This window comes from Podarcis tiliguerta (genome assembly GCF_965153285.1).
Source record: "Podarcis tiliguerta genome assembly, chromosome: 8".
In the NCBI taxonomy this organism is placed as follows: domain Eukaryota; kingdom Metazoa; phylum Chordata; class Lepidosauria; order Squamata; family Lacertidae; genus Podarcis; species Podarcis tiliguerta.
Window position 1 is genome coordinate 22,647,192 of NC_139541.1, and position 22,087 is coordinate 22,669,278.

Consider the following 22,087-nt stretch of genomic DNA (forward strand, 5'->3'; position numbering starts at 1 on the left):
CACGGATCACATTCGCAACCCGAGCGTCCACTGTAGTTAGAGTAAAATAAACTTAGCACATTGCAGAATTTCCAAAAAATAGACAAGAGGCAATTAATACTTCATCCAGGGGAGCTTCTCTGCTACTGAAGGCAAATGAGCATAATGGTCACAAATCCAATACATTCAGGATTGGCACTGTCCAGTTGCAGCAGACAGGCTTTGTTCATGGATAGACTTTGAGCATAAGATTGAGAAAGAGAGAATACCTGAATAAACTTCTCTCTCCTGTCTTCTCAATCTTCTAGAGGAGCACAAAAAGAGGAGCTCGGGTGGTCCATCTTCAGAGCTGAGTGACCTGAGCGACGATGAGTATAAAACACCTCTTGCAACCCCTCCAAGCAGCCCGCCTCCTGAAATTAGTGTGGCTGGCGAGGACAAAACTCTCAAGTTCACGGGGGTAGAAATCAGTGAAGCGCAGTTGCAGGCGCACATGATGAGCAAAAAAATGTATGAGACCTACAGCTTGTCATTCATGGATCTGCAGATCATGGTCGGCCGAGTGAAAGACAATTGGAAGCATGCCCAGGACAGTGATGTCGGCCCAACCCATGTGGTGGAGAAATTCAACGTCCACTTGCAGCTGGAACGCAGGTTGATCTACACCTCTGATCCCAAGTACCCGGGAGCCGTCTTGTCTGGGAATCTGCCCGATTTGAAAATACACATCAACGAGGATAAAATAATGGCTCTGAACAACTGCTTTGGAAGGCTGAGCACATCTGATACGGACATTGCGGGCACTTCGCAGATAGGCAAAGAGGTGACATTTTCAGATCTGGACCAGCGCGGAAGTTTGCACAGCTCTGTGGTGAATTTAACACAGAGCGTGATGGTGGTAGAGCAACACACTAAGGAAGTCCTTGTAGAGTCGCAGCTGCTTTTAGCAGAGTTCCAAGTTAACTGTATGCAATTAGCCGTTGAAAGCAATGGCCGGTATATCTCCGTCCTCAAGGTTTTCGGCACGAACGCACATTTTGTGAAGAGGCCTTACGACGCAGAAGTTTCCCTCACAGTCCACGGCTTGCTGCTGGTTGACACTATGCAAACCTACGGTTCTGATTTTGACCTCTTGATGGCTTCTCACAAGAATCTCAGTTTCGATGTTCCAACAGGAAGCCTCCGGGACAGCAGAGCCCAGTCCCCTGTCGGTGGGCTCGATGAGGCTCGTGTAGCCGACAGGGTGCATTCGACCAAGAAATACGCTGTGGCGTCAAGTGATTTGCCTGGCAGCTTCCCACAGGACGATGAATCCTTAATTAAGTTGGAATACCAGTTTGTGAGTGCAGAGTGCCCCTCCATGAACTTGGACAGCACTCTCCAAGTGATATCGGTCCAGATGAACAACCTGGATATCATTCTCAACCCGGAGACGATCGTTGAACTGATTGGCTTTCTCCAAAAGTCCTTCCCAAAGGAGAAAGACGATTCGAGTCCTCAGCCACTCATGACCGATGCAGAAAGGCATTTCAGGGAGCAGGAAACTTTCCAGACCACCCACGCCCAGAGTACAGAGGTAGCAGTAGACATCCACTGGTTAAACGTCCTTCTCCTTAGGACGGTTACGATGGCGAACGGAGAAAAACTTGGCCGGAAAATTGCAACGGCGAGCATTGGCGGAACCAAAGTGAACGTCTCCATGGGCAGCAGGCTGGACATAAATGGCTCGCTGGGTTGCTTGCATCTTATGGACCTGACTCTGGACAGCATGAAAAACCAGTATGTCGTAAGCATTGGGAATATGATGCGGTATGAAAACCTCACCCACGTCACGGGCTCCTTCAAGCCTACATTTCTCCAGTTCGACGATGCCAGTAGCCTTCCTGACGCCTTGAGCTTCACTTTCTCAGAGAAGTCGAAAGAGGAGTGCTCGCTCCAGCTCAGGATGGCCTCGCTGCATTACAACCACTCGGCTAAGTTCTTGAAAGAGATCACCTTGTCCATGGACGAGCTGGAGGAGAACTTCCGCAGCATGCTGAAGAGTGCAGCCACGAAAGTGACCACCGTCTTGGCCACGAAGACGGCAGAGTATAGCGAAATGGTGTCTCTGTTCGATACAACGCCTCGGTCCAGGGACCCCTTCAATTTGGAAAACAGCGAAGGGGAGGAAGTCTTTCCGGTGCGCTTCAAAACCGAAACGATCAAGCTTATTTTGAATGTGAACATTGAATCCCCAGTGGTATCCATACCCCGGAAGCCGGGCAGCCCAGAGCTGCTGGTGGGGCATTTAGGGCAAATATCGATCCAGAATTTTGTGGCCGGAGAGGACAGTCTGAGAAGTGATAGGCTTCAAGTTGAAATCAGAGATATTAAAATGTATTCTCTAAACAGCAGCCATTTAGCAGCCAAGAAAGAAGCTTCTTCTGAGATGCCAGATGCACTGCATCCTCCTTCAGGCATTGCTAGCAGCAGTGGAAGCAGCCAGGAAGATCCTCAGTTCACTCGGCACGATTTCTTTGAATCCTTACATAAAGGCCATGGTGAGTTAAACAAGGCTTGGGCTCGTTTGCTCCCACTTGTCAGAGCTACGGATTTGTTGGTAACCATGCAGTCAATCTAAGTCAGGGGGTGGAGAACTTTGGGTCCAGGGACCACATGCAGATGTTTAGGCCTCTCTGTCTGGGACTCTTCATTGATCTTGCATCACAGTCTCCTTGGGAGTTTTTGCCTAGCTTTAATGTGCCCTGATAATGCTTCTTGCTTGCCAGAATGGAGGGTAAAGTGAGGGGTGTGTGTATAAAAAGCTAGCCTACTGCACAAAGGTGAAATCTACATTTGATGCTCTGCTTACCATTGGCATGTGGCCCCTGGAAGGTTGCACAGAATGTGGCCCTCGGACTGGGAAAAAAAAGGTTCCCCACCCTTGTATTAAGTAGTAATTGGTGTTTTCTTTCATCTATAGCAGTGTTTTCCAAACTTAGGTTTCCAGCTGTTTTTGGACTACAAATCCCATCAACTCTGACCACTGGAGTTGTAGTCCAAAAGCAACTGGAGACCTCAAGTTTGGGAAACACCGATCTATAGCTTCTTCCCATTTTGAAGTAATTTTAGACACAAAAGTTCTCAACTGTTTACTGATTATTAACCGATTCGCACAGCTTAGCATGGCTTTGTATTTCTAGAGGATTCTGGAAAGAGAAGATAGTCAAAGGGAACCAACTTTGACTGTCATCTCTTCCCAGAAACCTCTGGAATTTTTCAGGGCTGTGGGCGAGCATGGTCTTCTGTTCGTACTGGGCTACAGTTAGTAGCAGGAGGAGAGACTTCTGCTTCTTTTTTTTAAACTTTTGCAAACCTCAGCACGGACAAAAGCCCCAGTATTGAGAATTGTGCACTGCCAAACATTGGAAAATTCAGGACATGCAAAAGGAAGTACTGTTCCCAGCACATACAGTGGTACCTCTGGTTATGAACGCTTCTGGTTACGCACGCTTCAGGTTCTGAGCTCCGCTAACCTGGAAGTAGTTGCTCCTGGTTGTGAACTTTGCCCTGGGATGCAAGAGGACGTCATGCGCCAGAGGCGCATGCGCAGTGGGAGGCACCTTTAGCAAAAGCTAAAGGATAAGAATGGTTTCAACTTAAGAACGGACCTCTGGAACGAATTAAATTCGTAACCAGAGGTACCACTGTAGTTCAAGTGTAGTTAAAAGTGTGGAATTTGTTCCCACAAGACATAGTGATGGACACAAATTTGGATGGCTTTAGAAGAGAATTAAACAATTTCATGGGGGATCAGGCTGTCAGTGACTGCTATCTGCGATGACTATATCCATTGCCGGGAATTCCAGGTGGGGCGAGATCTCTCTTGTGCTCTGGTTCCACTTGTGGGATTCTTTGGGCTCTTCTTTGGTTTTTACCGAGTGGATTTGTAATCACTAATTTCCATAATGCAGGCTGCTACGATTGTAGCAGGCAGCACTTTTTCAGCATGTGAGTTTGAGCAACAGAATTGGAATCAAGGTTTCCATCTTGGCTGGTAAAGCTGCTACCTATAGCCTGGAGTGTTTTTATCATGTTTTTACTAGTCTACTGGGAGCCGCCCAGGGTGGCTGGCGAAACCCAGCCAGGTAGGCAGGGTATAAATAATAAAATTATTATTATTATTATCATGGGTGACCCATCTCTGGTCTTTATCAGATCATAACGCATAATGTGACTGTTAATCCAGACCTTAATAACGTTGAACACACGGCTCCTTAATTGCAGCGTTTCATATTTTGAATAATGCTACTATCCAGTTCAAACTGGAGAAGATTCCAGTAGAGAGCGATGCAGAGTTGGCCTTCTCCATGAACGATGATGTTGAAATTTCAAGCCTTATGCGGATCGAGGGGAAATTTGTCAACCCTCTACGGGTAGAGTACACTTCTGTTTCTAATTTTGGGTAGTGGTCCTCCTGATAGAGATGACTATGATGCCGTTGGTTGGTTGGTACTTCCAGGATTCTCAGTGGTACATATGCTGCATTATTTATTATTATTATTATTATTATTATTATTATTATTATTAGTTATTGATTATATTTATATACAACCCTTCATCCAAAGATCTCAGGGTGGTTCACAAGATAAAAAATACAGGATGAAAGCACAAAATAAATAGTTAAAACAAATCAAAACAATACCCCCCAACACATTTAAAATGCTGTAGAGTGGTCCCTGTGTGATAACCTTTAACTCCTCCGTCTATTTTGTTGTAATTCACAAAGAGGTCTCTCTCTGTGGAGCAGTTTCAAGCGCCTGCAATAAAAGTATGGTCTTGCATACTGTCCTCTAGCTGATTTTGTAGCATGAAGTTTAGTGTGAATAATAATTTAACAAGGGCTGTTTGGAAGAAACTCCCCTTATGCATTTACAGAATGATACTGCTTCCAGGCTAATGTACCTGCTGGCCACAATTCTTCACTGACGGTACCTCCACCATCCTGCAGGTGTAGAGAGCTCTTTCTCACTAATGCATAGGCCTGGGACTGGCAGCCGTAGTTAGGCTCTTCTTCTCCTGGTCCAGGAGCCCATTGCTGCTGGGCTAATGCCTCCAAGTTGCCTAGATAGGAAACTCTTCAAGTAGTTTACATACATTCCACTGCCAGGAAACTACAATTTTGTTTCCTATCTAGCCTAGGCCAGAAGTCCTTCTCTCTCCTCGATGGCCCTTGTGGTCTCTTCCAACTCTATGATTCTATGATTCTATTCTATGATTCCTGCCTATCTAGAAACAATTTGGCAACAGCAGAGGAGCTGTGGAAGAAAATAGAGGTGACGGGAAAGATTAGTTTAAAGCTAAGGAAAGATTAGTTTAAAGGTAAGAGAAGAGATTTTTTTCCTCAATAGGCAAGAGACAAAAGGACTTCTGATCTAGGCTACACAGGAAACTAAGCTGAGGTTTCCTGGAAGAGAGGCAGAAGAGGAGCACATGCAGATTTCTTGACGAGTTTTCTGTCTTGATAAGTTGGAAACATTAGTCCAGCAGTAATTGGGTCCCTTTATCCAGCAGAGGATGGTAAGTTCCAGTGAACCATCTTTGCCCCACCTCGTGTTCACTGAAGAAGTGGGGAGAATTTCATCTGAACAGCCCTATTCTCCTGCCAGAAGAAGCATGATACATGTGGTTGAAAGTATCACCAGACTTCTTGAAACTCAGTTTCCAAAGTTTTTTAAAATGCACATCTTTTCCCTTAAAGGTGGTGCTGGCAAAACATGTGTATGAGCAAGTCTTGCAAACCCTTGACAACTTAGTTTGCAATGAAGATTTGACCAAGCCACCACCCAGCTTTCCATCCTCCCCGTATCCCAGCTCTAGCTCCCCATCAGTATCGCTCCGCAGCATGAGCACGGACTTTTCCACCGACAGGAAGGAAAACGGGCTCTTCAGTCACTCCAGCTTTTCTGCGTCTTCAAACAAATTTGTGCCTGTCAAGGAAGTGGCACAGTCCTTTACTCAAATACAAGCCACCTTTCACATTTCAGAGCTCCAGGTTCAGCTGAGTGGTGACCTTACGCTTGGGGCACAAGGCCTGGTTAGCTTGAAATTTCAGGATTTTGACGTTGAGTTTGCCAAGGACCACCCTCATACCTTATCCATTCAGATTGCCTTACGTTCTCTGCTGATGGAGGATCTTCTGGAGAAGAATCCAGATTCTCTGTATAAGAACCTCATGGTGTCACGCGGAGCACCCAAACCATCCAGTTTAGCACACAAGGAGTACCTTTCCCAGTCTTGTCCGTCCGTGTCTAATGTGGAATATCCAGACATGCCCCGTTCCCTCCCTTCTCATATGGAGGAAGCTCCTAATGTCTTCCAGCTGTATCAGCGGCCCACCTGCGTCTCCCACAGAAGGCACAAAGAAGATGCAGACTCGGGCTATCCGTTAACACCGCCCCCTTCTCCCACCGCCGAAAGGACAGCTACACCTTGCGGGAAGAGCGACTTTGACGATTCCTTGGTCCACATCAACATGTTGCTGGTGGACAAGAAGCACCCGGAGTTCTCTACTAGTTATGGCAGAATCAACCGTATTGTGGATGTTGACTTTAACTGTTTGGATGTTTTGATAACTCTGCAAACTTGGGTGGTGATACTGGACTTCTTTGGGATTGGCTCCACTGCTGAGAATCACAGCTTGAAGTCACAGCCTGAAGATGTGCAGCATACCATTAAATCAGAGGCAAATGTATTGTCAGCCTCGGAAGGCCAGGACTCTCTAAATACCAAACTGGATCTGAAGGTACGAGAGGGGCAGGGGGTCCTGTTTGTCTTCATAAATTATGTCTTCATGCAGTGATTACTTGCCAGGTTGTCCCTTTGGCAAGTAGGACTCCCAGTAGACTCTTCTGGGTTGCCACTTTGGAGAAGAGAAACTGTGTTGTATCCAATGCTAATCATACTCAGAGTAGACCTATTGATGTTTAGGGACATGGCCAAGGGGCACTTCCATTTCATTGGGTCTACTACTCTTGAGTAGAGCTTTGTTGGATTCAAACCAGGAGCTTCACTTCTCTAAACAGCAGAATAAATGAAAGAAAAGTGGCTTTCTTCCAAGCTCTGCACTTGTCAGATATCTTGTGACAGAGGCAGAGTCTTCTGTTAAGCCAGTGCATCATGGTTTGCTCTTGCATAGCTGATTTTTAAAAAGAAATAAAACAGCTGGTGCCATGGATGGGTAGGACATGAGTTCAGACTGTGGCACGAGGGGTCATTCACTCTTTGTTCCACTTTTGGTCCTGAATGGAATCATCACATTTTCTGCCTGCTATTTGCAATGGCCTCCCCTTGCCAACTGAAGTCCTGCCACAATTCAGGACTGATTGTTCAGATGACAAAAGTTCTGAAGGAGAGTTGGAGACATGAAGGTTGGCTTGATTCAGACATCGTGCCAAACCATTGTTAAAGGAGATTTATCCTTTGCTGTGTCATTTTGCAAACTGTGACTTATAATTAGCTCTCAGTCCAGAATCAGAAACTGGTTTGACGTGGCTTTGTAAACCATGGTTTGTTTATGATTTGGTTCAGTGTTTTAATACTGACAGGCCATTGTTGTAGCTGTCCCCCTGTTTCTGGAGACCACTGAACCTGGGCTTCCCCTATTTGGGGAAGTGTCATTGCTCTGTGGCAGAACATCTGCTATGCATGCAAAAGAAAGCAATCTCTAGAATCTCCAGGTAGGGGTGAGAAAATGTCCCCAGTCTGAATTCTTGGAGAGCTGCTGCCAGACAGTGTAAACCAATGGTCATAGATGAACCAATGGTCATTATAAGGCAGTTTCCTATGTTCCTATGTTCCTCTGGTTGCCAAGCAATTGGAAGTTGAAAGCAAAGAAACAACTGTAATCCATGGTTTGCCTGACTTAAAAAACAAACAAACAAACACCCAAATCATAGTTTGTATTCTGAACTGTGGTTGATAGAATCGATAGCCAGGGTAGTGTTTGAATTTAGCCTTCCTGTCAAAGTAACTCTTAGACCCAGTATGTAGCCAGCTATATGGTAAGGCAAATTCCACTGGATGTGCTTCTTACCTGTATTGCTAGCTTCTGTTGCCTTCTAGATTTCTTGAATCTCTGTCTCATAAAGATGACCTTTAAAATGTGCCTTGAGGAATAATATTCAGGAGGAAGGCTTGTAGCACTTGGATGGAAAAGGTCATATATCTGAGCATGTTTCCAGTCTCATCCTTTCTGCTTTATTAGGTGCATTCCCTCTCCTTAGTTCTGAATAAGACGACCAATGAACTTGCTAAAGCGAATGTATCTAAACTGGCCACTCATGTGGAAATGATTGGTGAGTGTGAGTTGCCTACATTTCTTGTGGGGTGAGGGTTTGATTATAGAAACGAGAGTTGTGTTTCGGGATGATTTTCACGCTTGGGAATCACTGCCGGCCTTGCTCCCTTGTCCCACATACGTCCCTTTTGGACTTGCTAAATACCCAGTTTGCCAAGCAGAAAACCGGAGGAAGGGAACATGCAGCTGAATTTGGTGATGAGACTCAGATCTCCAAATTCATGGCTTTTTGACATCTGGCAAAGAGCAAATATGTCCCAGTTTGCATGTAATGTTAAACCATAGTTCATTTAGTTAAGCACAAGCAGAAACTAAGGTGTGTGGCCTTCCTGGAGTGGCAAAGCGAGAGTCTTGCTAAGAAGGCACTTCAGAGCAGCATGTAAACTACAGCTAAAAATGACCTGCTGGCTGATAAATTTTGCTCTGAGCTGCTGGTGAACATTGGGCATTCTGTTAGCAAGAAAATCCTTCGGTCTTGCTTTGGTTGTTTATGTGGTACATAATTGAAGAAGTGCATTACGAAAGCAAAGACAACGTCAGCTATTATTAGTTTGGTATGGTAGATTCACCTATCGGGGCTTTACTAGTTTTGAAAACCCAGCCCTCCTCCTTCTCTTCCGTTATATATCTTTTCAAAGAAGAGGCTTTTCTTTTTCTTTCTTTGGCTTCCTCAAAATCCTGATCCCTTCCCCTATTGTGGGGTGCTGAGCAGGAGGGAGTTGAGAGTTACAGCTTGATTATTGCTGTCAGCCAGAGAGAGCACCATGAAACTTATACCTTCGATTTCTCATAACCCATGTCTGGTCTCGCCTCCCTGGCCCCTTTTAATGGCTTTAAATTAGCTGGCAGTGAATGCTCACTCAGTTGGTGTCTGAACCATCTTCTGTTCTTGTAGAAGGAGATCTGGCCCTTCAAGGGAGCCTTGGAAGCCTATCCCTCAGTGATCTCACCTCGCACGGAGAGTTGTACAGGGAACGTTTCACTACCAGCGGCGAAGAGGCACTCATCTTTCAGATCTACAAGTAGGTGGTGGAGACGTTGCTGTTTGGCTAGGCTGCTTCAGCGTGATCAGTAGGATTCCACTGATGCTTCCAAACCAGGTGTGGGGAGCCTTTGGCCCTCCAGGTGTTGCCCCATGAAGCACGGCCAGTGTGCAGGGATGATGGGAGTTGTAGAGCCCTAAGGCTTACCACACCTGTTTCAGACCAGACCAAAACTAACTAAAATACATTAGATTTATGTGTGGTGTTTATAGAGGTTCCCCCTGAGAGTGACAGCATTCCCAAGCCTGGGCAAAGATCTCAGAGCGGTTCTTCACCTGTAGTCTGGTCCATCTTTCCATGTGAGCACTCCGTCACTTCATTCCAACCTCATTCCTCAGGAGCGATGGCGCTGGAAGCCAACATTAGCCTTGTCATTTGCAAGTTTCTGCCACCCTGCTCCCTGAGGTCCTCTGCAGAGACCTGGTGCATATCCTGCTAATATCTGATCCTGTGGCTTTGCCCAGGCTTGGGAATGCCCTCTCCTGGGAAATCCCTTCAACTCCCGCAAGGGTGAAGACATTTGTTGTTCAGGCCTGCCTCTGACGTCTTCCTTTTCAGCGCCTGCCAGTTTTGCTTGTTTCCCTAGATGTTACTTGTTTCACATCAGGTTCTGTCTGTGCGTTTCATTTTTGTTTAGTTTTTTATATTTTACTTGGAACCCAAAACGTTGCGAGCTGCTTTGGGCAACTCATGTTTAAACATCTTCAAATGCACTCACTGCTGGCAATTACATCTTTTCAAGAGCATAGCATCAAGGAGAATCCCTGCCTTCTACAATGTGCTTTGTGATCAGGCTTCCTTCAGAATTATCATAGCTCAGTTGGATAGAGTGTGACGCTGATAGCGCCCAGGTTGCAAGTTCGATCCCCATATGGGACAGTTGCATATTCCTGCATTGCAGGGGGTTGGACTAGATGATCCTCAGGGTCGCTTCTGTGGGAATGTTGAGGATAATAGGAAAGGATCTATTGGATAAGTATTATCCGTCCTTCACTCACACTAGTAAGTGATGTAGCAGAGCAGATTCCCCTCAATATAGCTGGAAGCTAGTTTGCAGATTTGTTTGAATCTCTTAGTTAAATTTATTTCCTGGTGTCCCCTTTAATCCCTCTTAAAGACACAAGAGTCTTTCTGAGTAAAGTAACAAAAAGTTTGCTCACATTTCAGTTCACAATTCGATCCCTGAAAGGCAGGCTTTTCTTAGTAGTTGCCCAAACAAAGTGTGAGTTCATTTCATAGGGAGACTGAACTCATGTGCTGCTGGCTGAGAGCCAGCAGACAGCAAAATTACATTAATATAACAAAATGGCTGCAGGAGAGCAGCAACAAGGCAGCAAAAATCAAGACTGAGACTGAGAAAATGGCAGCATGAATTGGCTCTTTTATGGAGTCAGCCAGAGCCAAGCCCATCTCCCAGGTCACATGCAGGGGAAGGATGCTGCAGACCAGTGTAACAGGAAGTTACACTGACTGGATGTCCCCCTCCTGTGCCCACTCTAGGGAAATGAAGAATGCTGCATTTGACTGTACCAATGGATTACATCCCATAGCTTCTAACCCCACAATTCTATGATTAGAAGCACAGGGGTACAGCAGAACTTTCCTGTTGCTGTACTGAGCCTCAGGGTTGCTCAGAGAGCTTTGGAACTTGGTGTTGCTTTCTGAGCACCTGAGGTTTAGAACAGTAGGAACAAATTTCCATGTTCTCAGCTGTCAGGGAGGGACTCATCCCCTGAAATTCTGCTGGGTGTTGAGCTCAGTGTAACACCAGAATATCTTGTTTCCTGCTCTAGAAGGGAGGGGTAGAGAACAAATTTCACGATGAGCCAAGATACGTTGGTCTGTTTGACTCCCGCTCATAATGAGGAAGAAGAGAAAAGTATTCAGCCAATAAAACATAATGGCAGCTGGTTACGAAGATGTCATCTGGTGTAGCCAGGTGACCACGGTACACCTGAGCACTTTTGCGTGGAGCACACTGAATGTCTCGTTTCCCACCAGGTACGGCCGGCCCGATCCCTTGCTGCAGAGAGGCTGTGATATGCGCGTCAGCCTACAAATGGCATCGGTGCAGTATGTCCACACTCAGCGCTTTCAAGCCGAAGTGGTGTCTTTCATTCAGCATTTCACTCAGCTGCAGGATGTCTTGGGGCGGCAGAGAGCAGCAATCCAGGGACAGACGGTATGCTTTATAGCCTTCCTTTCAGCTTGCAGGAGATGCCTTCCTTCTGAAACACAAGGACTCTCCAAGGGTTACCAGAGGCTTCTCCGCAATTTGAGAGGCCTCTTTGCGATAGCCCTTCTGTTTTTCCCGCCCTGGGCAGCCAAGGATTAGAAGGCACAGTTCTTTTATCATAATGGCATACATCATAATGGTGCCCCTACGAAAGTAGCTTGTGGAATTTCAGAAGATTGAGTTTGAATGTCCACAACATTTTCCATGCAAGCAGAACTAGAAATCAGGACAGTCTACAGCAATACATAGCGAGCCGATGCATTACTTTGTCATCTGTTCCCCAAACAAACACACTGATTTGAGAGCTAGACTATAAACAGTGAGCTCTCCCTCTTTCTGCCTTTGCATTTTCCTTGGGGGGGGGGGATGTGTGTGTATAATAATAATAATAATAATAATAATAATAATAATAATAATAATAATAATTTATTATTTATACCCTGTGCATCTGGCTGGGCTTCCCCAGCCACTCTGAGCGCCTTCCAAAAAAATATTAAAATAATGTAATACATCAAACATTAAAAGCTTCCCTAAACACACACGTGTGTGTGTGTGTGTGTGTGTGTGTATATATATATATATGTGTTTGCAAACACATAGTATCCATTAAAAATAAATAAATTTAAAAATCCAAATCCCCAAATCACCCCAGTTTTGAGTGCTTTGGAGAGATTCCGCTTCAGCTCAGATGGGGCCAGAGTATTTCAGAAGTAAGGGGTCTATGCCTTGGCTTTTGAAAAACAGGGGATCTGTGGTACTTAGCTAATTGGGAACCACTGGCATAGACAATGCAGAGTAAATGGACCAATGGTCTGAGCTGATCTAAGGCAGCTTCCTGTGTTTAGAAACTTGTGGGGAACTTCGTGTCAAACTAAATTTTGTGTAATTTTTTTAGTATTTTAATAGTGATATTCCCCAAGGTGTAGAATTCAGGCAGACTTGGAAGGTCTGGCATTTTGGCCATGAGAATTTTGGGTGAGATTAACTGAAACCAGTAGCAGGTTTTCAGCATTGCGGTAGTAGCGAAAAATCATCACTTGATTTTTTGTAAAATCACTCTTCTGGACTTTTTGGGGGAGAGGCATAGCATACCCATGACATTAACAGGGCATCTTTTGAGACAACCTCTCTCTTCCCTAAGGTACGAGATCAGGCCCAGCGAGGCACCAGAGTTCTTCTGGACATCGAAGCTGGCGCTCCTGTCCTCCTCATTCCTGAAAGCTCCAGATCCAACCATCTTATTGTAGCCAATCTTGGGAAACTGAAAGTCAAGAACCGGTTCCTTTTTGCGGGTACCCCTGGTACCTTTTCGCTAAAAGATAAGGTAAGACTAATGTACTTGCCTTCACTGTTCTGTACATTGCAGTCAAGCTCAGGAGACAGTAAAAATGCATTTGTTTTGAAATATTTCTGTCCCCTTTTCCTTTCCCCCCCGAGGACTCAATTTTGCAAGGCGGAGTCTACAAGGATCGTATTCTATGTGAGGTATCTCCAAGCATCCTGCCTTGCAGAGAGGGTGCTGGGTGTTTGTGCTAAGAACCCATGTGGAATTCAGCTACCATGCACATTTCATTCAAAACACGGTGTCCATATTTCTGAAAATACTACCACTGCTGCTGTAATAATTGACACAATTACTGCTGCAGTAATTAGTTGCAGAATTCCATAAGGGTTGGTTTTAGCTTGCGGTGTTCTTTTGCTGTGCCTTTTCAAAGTGCTCTTCAGAAGTGCCTCACCTTATTTGCAGGTGTCAGTGGAAAGTGGGTGCCAGCTTGTGGTGTAATTCAATGTTCACAGGCATAAGACATCTCCATCTGTGTCCCCCATCACCCATTTTGCCTAGAGTCAGGAGGAGTTGTGCAGCCATCCTTGCTTCTGGGCAGCATACAGCAGAGACGGGTATCATAGGGTGACAACTGATAGGAAGTGTTTGTGGAGTGGGCAGAGGGTATATTCAGCTGCAGCTGCTTTTCAGGAAGAAAATGCACTTCCAGTAAGGGTCTGCATCGATGGAGTGATAATTGCTCCCTGTATATGGACTATTTCGTTTGTCATGACATAGCTCAGCTTTTGCTGGCCCGGTTCCTTTCTGACTAAAACTCCCACCAGAACTTGCTAGTACAGCTGTGCTGGCTGGGGATATAGGGAGTTGTAGCCCCAAACAGTGGAGGCTGGTTCTTTATGACAAATGGGGCACTGCCCCACCAACCTCAGCTTGCTCCCACCTGCCAGCCCTTCTTACTTAGCATCTAGTTCAATGCCTGCCAGCTTCCTCCTCCTTGCTCTCACTTTTGCCCTTGTGGAACTTGACAGGGAGGAGGATAGGTAGAATAGTAGACTTAGGTAACTTGGCCCGTCATCGACTCTGCCTTCACCTTCTGTTAGCTGTCCCCCCTCGAGGGAGAGCATCAATGAGACTGTCGGTCCAGTTCTCTCCAATGGACATCAGCTATCACTGGTCCAAAACACCTGAAGAGCACCAGGTTATCTGTTCAGGCCCAACTAGTAGTTAGAGAAATAAACAACAAGGACATTTCCTTTTATGGATGTATTATTTTTTTAAAAAAAAAAATTGTGGCCCATTGCTTCTCTCAGTGAATTTCCCTAACTTTGGACCGCCCCCATTTTTAGCAGGATTCCGTTCAGTTTTCTTCCCCACTGGGAACCCCAAAACACAGCATGAAGAAAACAGCAAGCACTGATGAGTCCAAGACGGCATCATGTTCCTCTGAAGGGTTGTTCATGAAACTGTCCTCTTCTGGACCAAATCTGAGTCGGCTAAAAAGTGACCCAGGAGCAAGTGCTTTGGCTAAGCCACCAAAGATGACCACTTTGCCAGTCCCGGACAGTCCTGGTAAGTTGGAGAGAGCTGGACCAACAGACTCATTGATCTTCTTCTCCTGTTCATTTTGTGTTGGTTCTATTCAGATTGGCTACCACTGATGTGGTAAGTTATCCAACAGTCAGGGTGGTCTGGCAGGCCCAGACAGAGGGGGGGCCATATAGGCCACTTGGCCGGGGCCTCCAATTCCAAAGGGGGCTTCGGTCAGCATATTCACAATCGACGGAGAAGTTTTAATTATAATTTAATTATTGAACTATTAAAAATTGTATAATACATTTTAACCCAGTTATCCCCAGGGTAAAAAAAAGGGGGGGCACATTATCTCCCTGGCCGGGCCTCTGCCTGGCTCTGCAAGGCCCTGGGTCTGGGTATGTACCCTGCTCAATGTAGATTTTGAAAGGTGTTTTTGTGGAGCTGTATTTTTGATAGCAAACCCTCCCACCATGGTGCTTAAGTGTGTAACCGAAGACGGTTAACTCCAAATGGTAAGCATCCTCCACTTGGAGATGGCTTTGAACCGGCCCTTATGATGTAGAACGATGCTCTGCAGCAAAGAGCACTTTTTGCAGAGCTGGGCAGGGGAAAGTAAAATATTTTGGGTTGATCTCTTGCAGAGGAACAAATGTGCCTGCTGGACTGCATTGTGGTTGACCTGCAGGACATGGATATTTTTGCTGCTGAAAGGTACTCAAGAGAATATTCGAAAGCTGCGGAAGATGCGAGTGCTGATCTGGTCTTCCCATCCTTCATTGTCAGGCAGACAAGGGGGAGCCTCTTGACTGAACCCTTCAGGCTGAAGTTGCAAGTAGAAAGAAACTTGGACAAGTGAGTTATGTGACTCCGTGATTCCACATTCACTGGGGTGCCTCCCCTCCTGAGTTAAGTTCACTTGCGTTTGGAAGATTTCAGCTTTATGTGGCAATGTGTCAGTTTTTCATATATACTTGTGAAGTTTTTAAGATCGCTTCATTAAGTTAGTGTTGGAGAACAGCTTCACGATGCCGAGACTTTGTGATGACTCATGTGCGTTTTTCTTTTGTAGGGAGATAAACCACGCGGTGCCTGATATATCTGTTCATGGCATCTTGTCGTCGGTGCATTGTTCCCTGGATCTGAGTAAATATAAACTAATTCGTGGACTCTTGGAAAATAATCTTGGGGAGCCGATAGAAGAATTCATGCGGCCTTATGACTTACAGGACCCAAGAATACATGTGAGAGGAGTGCACTTTTGCAGTTGAAAAATCTGTCCTGAAATATTTGCATTGTGTTAAGATATAATATAGGCCAGGGGTGGGGAACCTCTCTGGGCCAAATGTGGCCCTCTCAGCCACACCCCTTCACTGGCTCTGCTCCACAACCTCCTTGAATGCTTTTGCCTGGCTGGAATATGTCTATGGACTCTGGCAATGCCTCTTGCTTCCTTGGACAGAGGATGGAGAGGGACATATGAATACGTGTAAAAAATAACCTACGGTACAAAGGTAAAAATCACGTTTACACTTATCGTTTCACCTGCTTTTTCCTCTGGCCCTGCCCACGACTGGCCGTTAGAAGGCTCTTGACTAATAAAGCCTGGGTCAGATGAAAATCTTGGTTGAAGAGAGAGGAAGATTCTGAAAGTTGAGGCTCTATCAAGGCATAGGAGTCACATTGAAACACTTGTTACTGAGTGTGTAGGTGTGGAGAATTCCAGAGGACTGAGAGGTGTGGTGATGAGGTGGAACACAAGTGGGGCTGCCTTAAGCAAAGTTTGTGATCCTTCAACTTGGGAGTCGTTCAGAAAATGTTGTGTGCAGTGCAATACGTGGATAGGAAACTGGAATCGTTCTCTGCAACCATATTTCTTCATTTCTCCTTTTTAGACTGTATTGAGTGGTGAAGTGTACACTTGTGTGTCTTTCCTAATTGACATGGTCAATGTAAGTCTGGAACTCACTGATCCTCAGGGGAAGGAAGGCTCATTAGCCAGGTAAGTTTCCCCACCCTTTGGAGAGAGAAAAAAATCTTCTTTACTGCGTTTGATTTTTTCTAACCTGGTTGCTTTTTGTTTTTCCATTTTTCTCCATGCAAGAGATGAATGATAAAGGACAAGAGGGAGGGTTCAAATGATGAAAGTAGGGGACAGTGTCACTTCCTGCGGGTGAGGGGTGGGAAAACTTTTTTGCAGAGATTGGAAAGAGAAATGCTGGGCGGGGGCACTTTTGTAAACCGTGAGCAAGGGGCATTCCTACTGCACATCAGCTGATGGGTTGGTAGGAGCCTGCTTTCAAACGTCCCCTCTCCTGCCCCCCTCCCGCACTTTAGGCTGGTGGGTGTGTGCCTTGCTCGATCAAAGGAACAGCCACCCCACACCTGAGTTAATATATACTGTCAGGTGCAGGGCAGGTGGAAATGGCTTTATGGGCCAAATGGGGAGGAGTCCTGGAGCGCCATGTTTAGTCTGTGAGCTTGGAGGTTCCCCACCCTTACGAAGAGAGGACGGACAGTGTCCTCAGCACGCTGAACGACGCCAAAAGGAAATTCCTCCTAAACCAGCAAGATTGTAAAGCAGGGCAAGTACAGTGGTACCTCTGGTTACGTACTTAATTCGTTCCGGAGGTCCATTCTTAACCTGAAACTGTTCTCAACCTGAAGCACCACTTTAGCTAATGGGGCCTCCTGCTGCTGTTGTGCCGCTGCTGCACGATTTCTGTTTTCATCCTGAAGCAAAGTTCTTAACCCGAGGTACTATTTCTGGGTTAGCAGAGTCTGTAACCTGAAGCGTATGTAAACTGAAGTGTACGTAACCCGAGGTACCACTGTACAATTTGGAAGGGAAAGTAACAATTTGCGACAGTGTCCATTCCAGTGTATCAGTCCTTCGCAGCTCTTAACCCTGCAGCATGCATTGTGGCTGATGCATTCTAGTGCTGTTACAAGGCTCTGCCCATCCTATTTGGCTACAGCAAAACTTAAGGTGAAGCCATAATTCCTCACTTGCCATTGTTTTCATTTTCTTTCGTTAGCCAGATTGAGGCAGGCTCAGAAAATCTGGTGCCAGGGTGATCTCTGCTTACAGTAGGGAATCAACAGCTCTGTGTGACTTAGATCTGGAGTTGCCAGGGACCTTCTGCATGCAAAGCAGCAACCCTATCATCAAATTACAACCTTTCTCCTTACCCTCCTACACTTAGCTAGGTAATAATAGCGCAGGAAGTTTCCTCACACCAACTCAAACTATTGACCCGTCTAGCTTGTTTTCTATACTGACCAAGTTCCAGCTCTCCATCTCCTTATACTTAATTTTCCCGCCAGCCACAATGGGTTGCATCCAATGCTAGACCCATTGGAATGAACAGCGATCACTCATTTTGGTCCATTAATTTTATTGGGTCTGCTCGTGAGTAAAACACAGTTGGATACAACCCACTTCTTCCGGGGGAAGTGGAGGAAGCGTATGCCACAATATGCAAATATGAGCAGAATATTTGGAAACTGTTTGGAAGCATTTTGTGAGGTGCTTTGTTTTGTTTGGTCTCCCTTGCTTCAAATTCCTTTAGGTTTGACTTTAAGAAGTCCAAATTGCTCTTTGAGGGTTTCTCAAACCAAACCAAATCCATCAACTTGGTTTCACATTCCATGATGGCATTTGATACGCGGTACACAGGGCAGAAGATGGCTTCGGGAATGCCAAACGTGTTCAACTGTATCTTCCAGTCATCAAAGAACAGCAGTACTCAAGGAGCAATACAAATTGAGCTGCATTACAGGTAGGAGGAGCCCGAGATCACTGTGCCACTGAGACCAAGCTAGATGAGACAGAGAGCCCAGTACTGGCCCATGTGGAACAGGTGGCCTTCAGCTTGGTTTTCAGCCTGCAGGCTAAGGGTCACTGAGGACTTGAGCCTCTGTGTCAAGGCCACCTTTTCAGGCAAGATTTCATGGTCTCTACAGCATCACTTGGTCCATTAACATTTATAATTAAGAACATAAGAAGACCCCTGCTGAATCAGTCCAACAGCCCATCACAGTCTAGCATCCTGTTCTGAAGGTGGCCAATCAGGTGCCTTTGGGGAGCCAACAAGGGGGCTTGAAATGAAACTAGTGTGACTGGATATTGGAGCACAGCTGGCAGCTAAAGAACCGATGCCAAGCTGCTGAGCTGTTTCAAGTACCGTATATACTCGAGTATAAGCCGACCCGAATATAAGCCGAGGCACCTAATTCTAGGACTAAAAAGCAGGAAAACTTATTGACTCGCGTATAAGCCGGTTCACCACACCACAAACCTGGTGGTGGCAGCAGCGGAGGAGGAGAAGAACAAGCAGCCCGAAAGGGCTGCTTTCGGGCTGCTCGCTCCTTCACCGCCACCGCCACCATGGGCAAAGGCAGAAGAGGAAGGAGCAGCCCAAAAGGGCTCCTTTTGGGCTGCTCATTCCTCCTCCGCTGTCCCTGACAGCGGCAAAGGTGGGGGAGGAGGAAGGAGCAGCCTGAAAGGGCTCCTTTTTTGCCGCTCGTCCCTCTGCCCCCCCCCCCCACTAGCAAGAGCAGGCATAGACGCCCGGTTGGGAGAGGCACAGCGCAGCGCCTCTCCCAGCCATGGCTCCTGTGGCTGCCCTTGTGAGAGGCGGGCAGTGGTGGAGGGATGAGTGGCGAGAAAGGGCTCGTCCCTCCGCCGCCGCCCGCCTCACTCAAGTATAAGCCGAGGGTCAGCTTATATTCAAGTACATACGGTATATCCTTTTGAACCAGCGATGTCACAGCATCGATGCTAGAACAAAAGATGGATCTCAACCGTCGTGTAATCAGCTTTGCTTGCTTAATACTCCCCCAAAATAATTTCAAAATGATGGATGCTCAAAAGTGGGCAGTTGGGGTTGATAGAAGGTGCATAAACATACTAATTGCTCACATCTCTCCCCGCTAGATCTACCAAGGACTCCTCCTGCTTTACAGTTGTTCTGAACAACCTCCGCGTGTTTCTCATCTTCGATTGGCTAGTGCTTGTCCACGACTTCCTGCAGACGCCCAGCGACACCAAAAAGGAGTCCAGCGCCACTCCTTCCCGACAGCGCAATTACAGCAGTGAAGCCGCTGTTGTTCCCAAAGCAGTGAAGTGTGGGATAGTTACAAAGCGTTCTTCCCTTCAGGTCTCCGCCGAAAAGCAGTTGGAGGTCAAGGTAAATGTGACAGGTAAGGCAAGAACTCGGGAGGCTGGGAAGGGAAGGGCTGGGGGAAGTCAGAGGTCAAGGCTTTGCCATGGCGGCAACCCATGCTTCTATCCACATTATTTGTGCATCATTCTGTCATACAGTGGGGGGTGAGAGTGGGAGAGATGAAGCCCAGGGATAGAGCATCTACCTTACACATAGAAGGCCCCAATCTCTGGCATTTCCAGGTGGAGTTGGGAGAGTTTCCTGCCTGAAAACCCAGAGGACCACTGCCAGTCAGTGTGGACAATGCTGAGCTAGATTATACTGCCTCAGTATCAGGCACAGTTTCCTATGTTCCTGTTGCCGTCATGAACACAGAACTCAGTTTGCAGGTTGAACACCTGCAGTTTCAGACCTGAACCATTACAGTAGGGATGACTCGGGTTCAGCCTGGATAGACCCGCTTGGCAGGGTGAGGAGGGAACAGCCAGTCTTTGTTAACCCTGATTTTTCTCCCGCTTATCTGCCCATACCACACCCCATTCTAGAGTTTACCACTATGGTTAGGGACAGTAGCTCTCGGGAGTTCTGCGTCGACACCCAGCGTTCTGTGAAGTGTTGAATGTGGCTGCAAAGATGAACAGAAACGATGAGCCAAGTGTGTTATTTGGCCATTGCTGAGAATTAGCTACCTTTCTGTGATGCTTGATGGAGAGTCCCATGCATCAGAAATTTTAAAAAAATTGTGACATTTTGTGACATCTGACTTTCCACACTAAGCTGGAGAGAGAATGTTGACAGTATCCAAAACCCATTAACCAACAGTAGAAATGCTTGTCACGTTTCCCTTCAGATACTGAATTTGTGGTGGTCGAAGACATGTCCTGTGTGGATACCAATGCAATTATTCTGAAGGGGACCACGGTTCTCACATATAAACCCAAACTAGTGGATCGCCCTTTCTCGGGCAGTTTGTCTGGCATTGAGGTAAGAGTGCATCTCTCCTGCCGCCTGATGCAATTCTAGCAGGTGATGATGTTATTTTTGGGGGGTGGAGGAAGCTTACCTGTCATCCTAATGCAGGGGTTCCCAAACTCTGGTCCGCAGGGGTTCCCAAATTGTGGTCAGGTGGTCCGCAGCATGTCAGCATTAAATATCCATATAGATCTTCAATTGTATTTTGTTGCTTCTTGCATTTCTTATATTGTATTTTATTGCACTGCAACTTAAACCCTATGGAGTGTGAATTGTAATGCTATGAAAGACAAAAAATTAAAGAAGCGATAAAAGCACAATAAAAAATCAGACAGCATCTAGGGCAGCACATCAAAATTTCTACAACAGGCAAGAAAAAGAATGAAGCTGTCTCCTAAAGTGTATCATAAGAGCTTTAAATAATCTAATAGGGTAGAATCCAGCAGATGCATAAAAGCTGTATCTCACCATAACTTGGACCAGCCTTCGAAAATCCACTGCCTTGCCCTGTCCCCCCCTCCCCCCGCGCAGCATATTTTGGGTATCACAAGGTGTGGGGAGGGAGAAAATTGTGTTGGCGGAGGACCACAAACATAGTGCTTGATCTCTGTTCCGTGTCACCTAGGTTTTTTCATGCCGACTGGGAAACGAGCAGGAAACGGCACTCTCCATCATCGACCCTGTACTAATTCAAGTTGAACTTGTGGGGAACTCTTCATATCCAAGCGGCTCAGGGTTGTTGGATGCCTTCAACAGTGAAGACTTCCCGCCTGTTTTAGAGGTAATGCTCTAAATCAGCCTGTGGTGGCTGGGGTGCCTCCCCAAACATCGGATGGGGGCAGGCTTCTCTAAATGAGCGTGTTCAGCGTTCTCAAATATACGTGCAAGCTACCCTGCAAAGGGTGTCTTAATTGCTTTCCTTGAAAGTGTCATAATAACATGTAAAATGATTGAGTGAGTTGGGTGTTGGTTGTGTTAAGTTTAGCCTGGAGAAGGGAATTCTGAGAAGTGATATGAGAGCCATCTTCAAATATCTAAAGGGCTGTCACTTGGAAGATGGAGCAAGCTTGTTTCTGCTGCTCCAGAAGGTAGGACCCGAACCAATGGATTCAATTACCAAGGAAGGAGATTCCGACTAAACATTAGAAGGACTTTCTGACAGCAAGAACAGCTTAAGAGTGGAACAGACTGCCTTGGAAGCTGGTGGGCTTTCCTTCCTTGGAGATTTTTAAAGAGAGGTTGGATGGCCATCTGCAAGGGATTCTTCAGCTGCGATTCCTGAATCGCAGCCAGTTGGACTAGATGACACTTGCAGTCCCCTCCAACTCTACAATTCTATGAAACCTTACTTTAAATAAAAATAACAAGCTGTATAGCTGCTTGTACAGATGTGCCTTTTTGGAACAAAGATGTGTCCTAGGACACCTGGGGGGGGGGGAATATTGTACTTCTTGGAACAAGGGGATGGATTCAGACACCAGTGAACAGATCCTAAGCCGAAATTTATATGTGACTTTTTTGCCAATTTACTTCGCT

General features: G+C 46.1%; 1 protein-coding gene across 14 annotated transcripts in view; it reads left to right on the plus strand.

The window, feature by feature from the left end:
- VPS13D (vacuolar protein sorting 13 homolog D) overlaps positions 1-22,087 on the plus strand; it is a 115,500-nt gene that overhangs the window by 21,834 nt on the left and 71,579 nt on the right. For 8 of the 14 annotated variants that reach the window (XM_083452029.1, XM_083452031.1, XM_083452028.1 and 5 more), the window contains 16 exons: positions 288-2,519; positions 4,246-4,394; positions 5,720-6,763; positions 8,225-8,315; positions 9,213-9,339; positions 11,362-11,542; positions 12,738-12,920; positions 13,034-13,081; positions 14,231-14,450; positions 15,056-15,266; positions 15,484-15,655; positions 16,307-16,413; positions 17,984-18,193; positions 19,351-19,616; positions 20,430-20,563; positions 21,177-21,332. In XM_083452029.1, coding sequence (XP_083308155.1) covers positions 288-2,519; positions 4,246-4,394; positions 5,720-6,763; positions 8,225-8,315; positions 9,213-9,339; positions 11,362-11,542; positions 12,738-12,920; positions 13,034-13,081; positions 14,231-14,450; positions 15,056-15,266; positions 15,484-15,655; positions 16,307-16,413; positions 17,984-18,193; positions 19,351-19,616; positions 20,430-20,563; positions 21,177-21,332 — 5,531 coding nt within the window. Of the gene's footprint in view, positions 1-287; positions 2,520-4,245; positions 4,395-5,719; positions 6,764-8,224; positions 8,316-9,212; positions 9,340-11,361; positions 11,543-12,737; positions 12,921-13,033; positions 13,082-14,227; positions 14,451-15,055; positions 15,267-15,483; positions 15,656-16,306; positions 16,414-17,983; positions 18,194-19,350; positions 19,617-20,429; positions 20,564-21,176; positions 21,333-22,087 lie in introns of all 14 variants that reach the window. The other 6 variants (XM_083452025.1, XM_083452033.1, XM_083452024.1 and 3 more) reach the window with 2 other exon arrangements.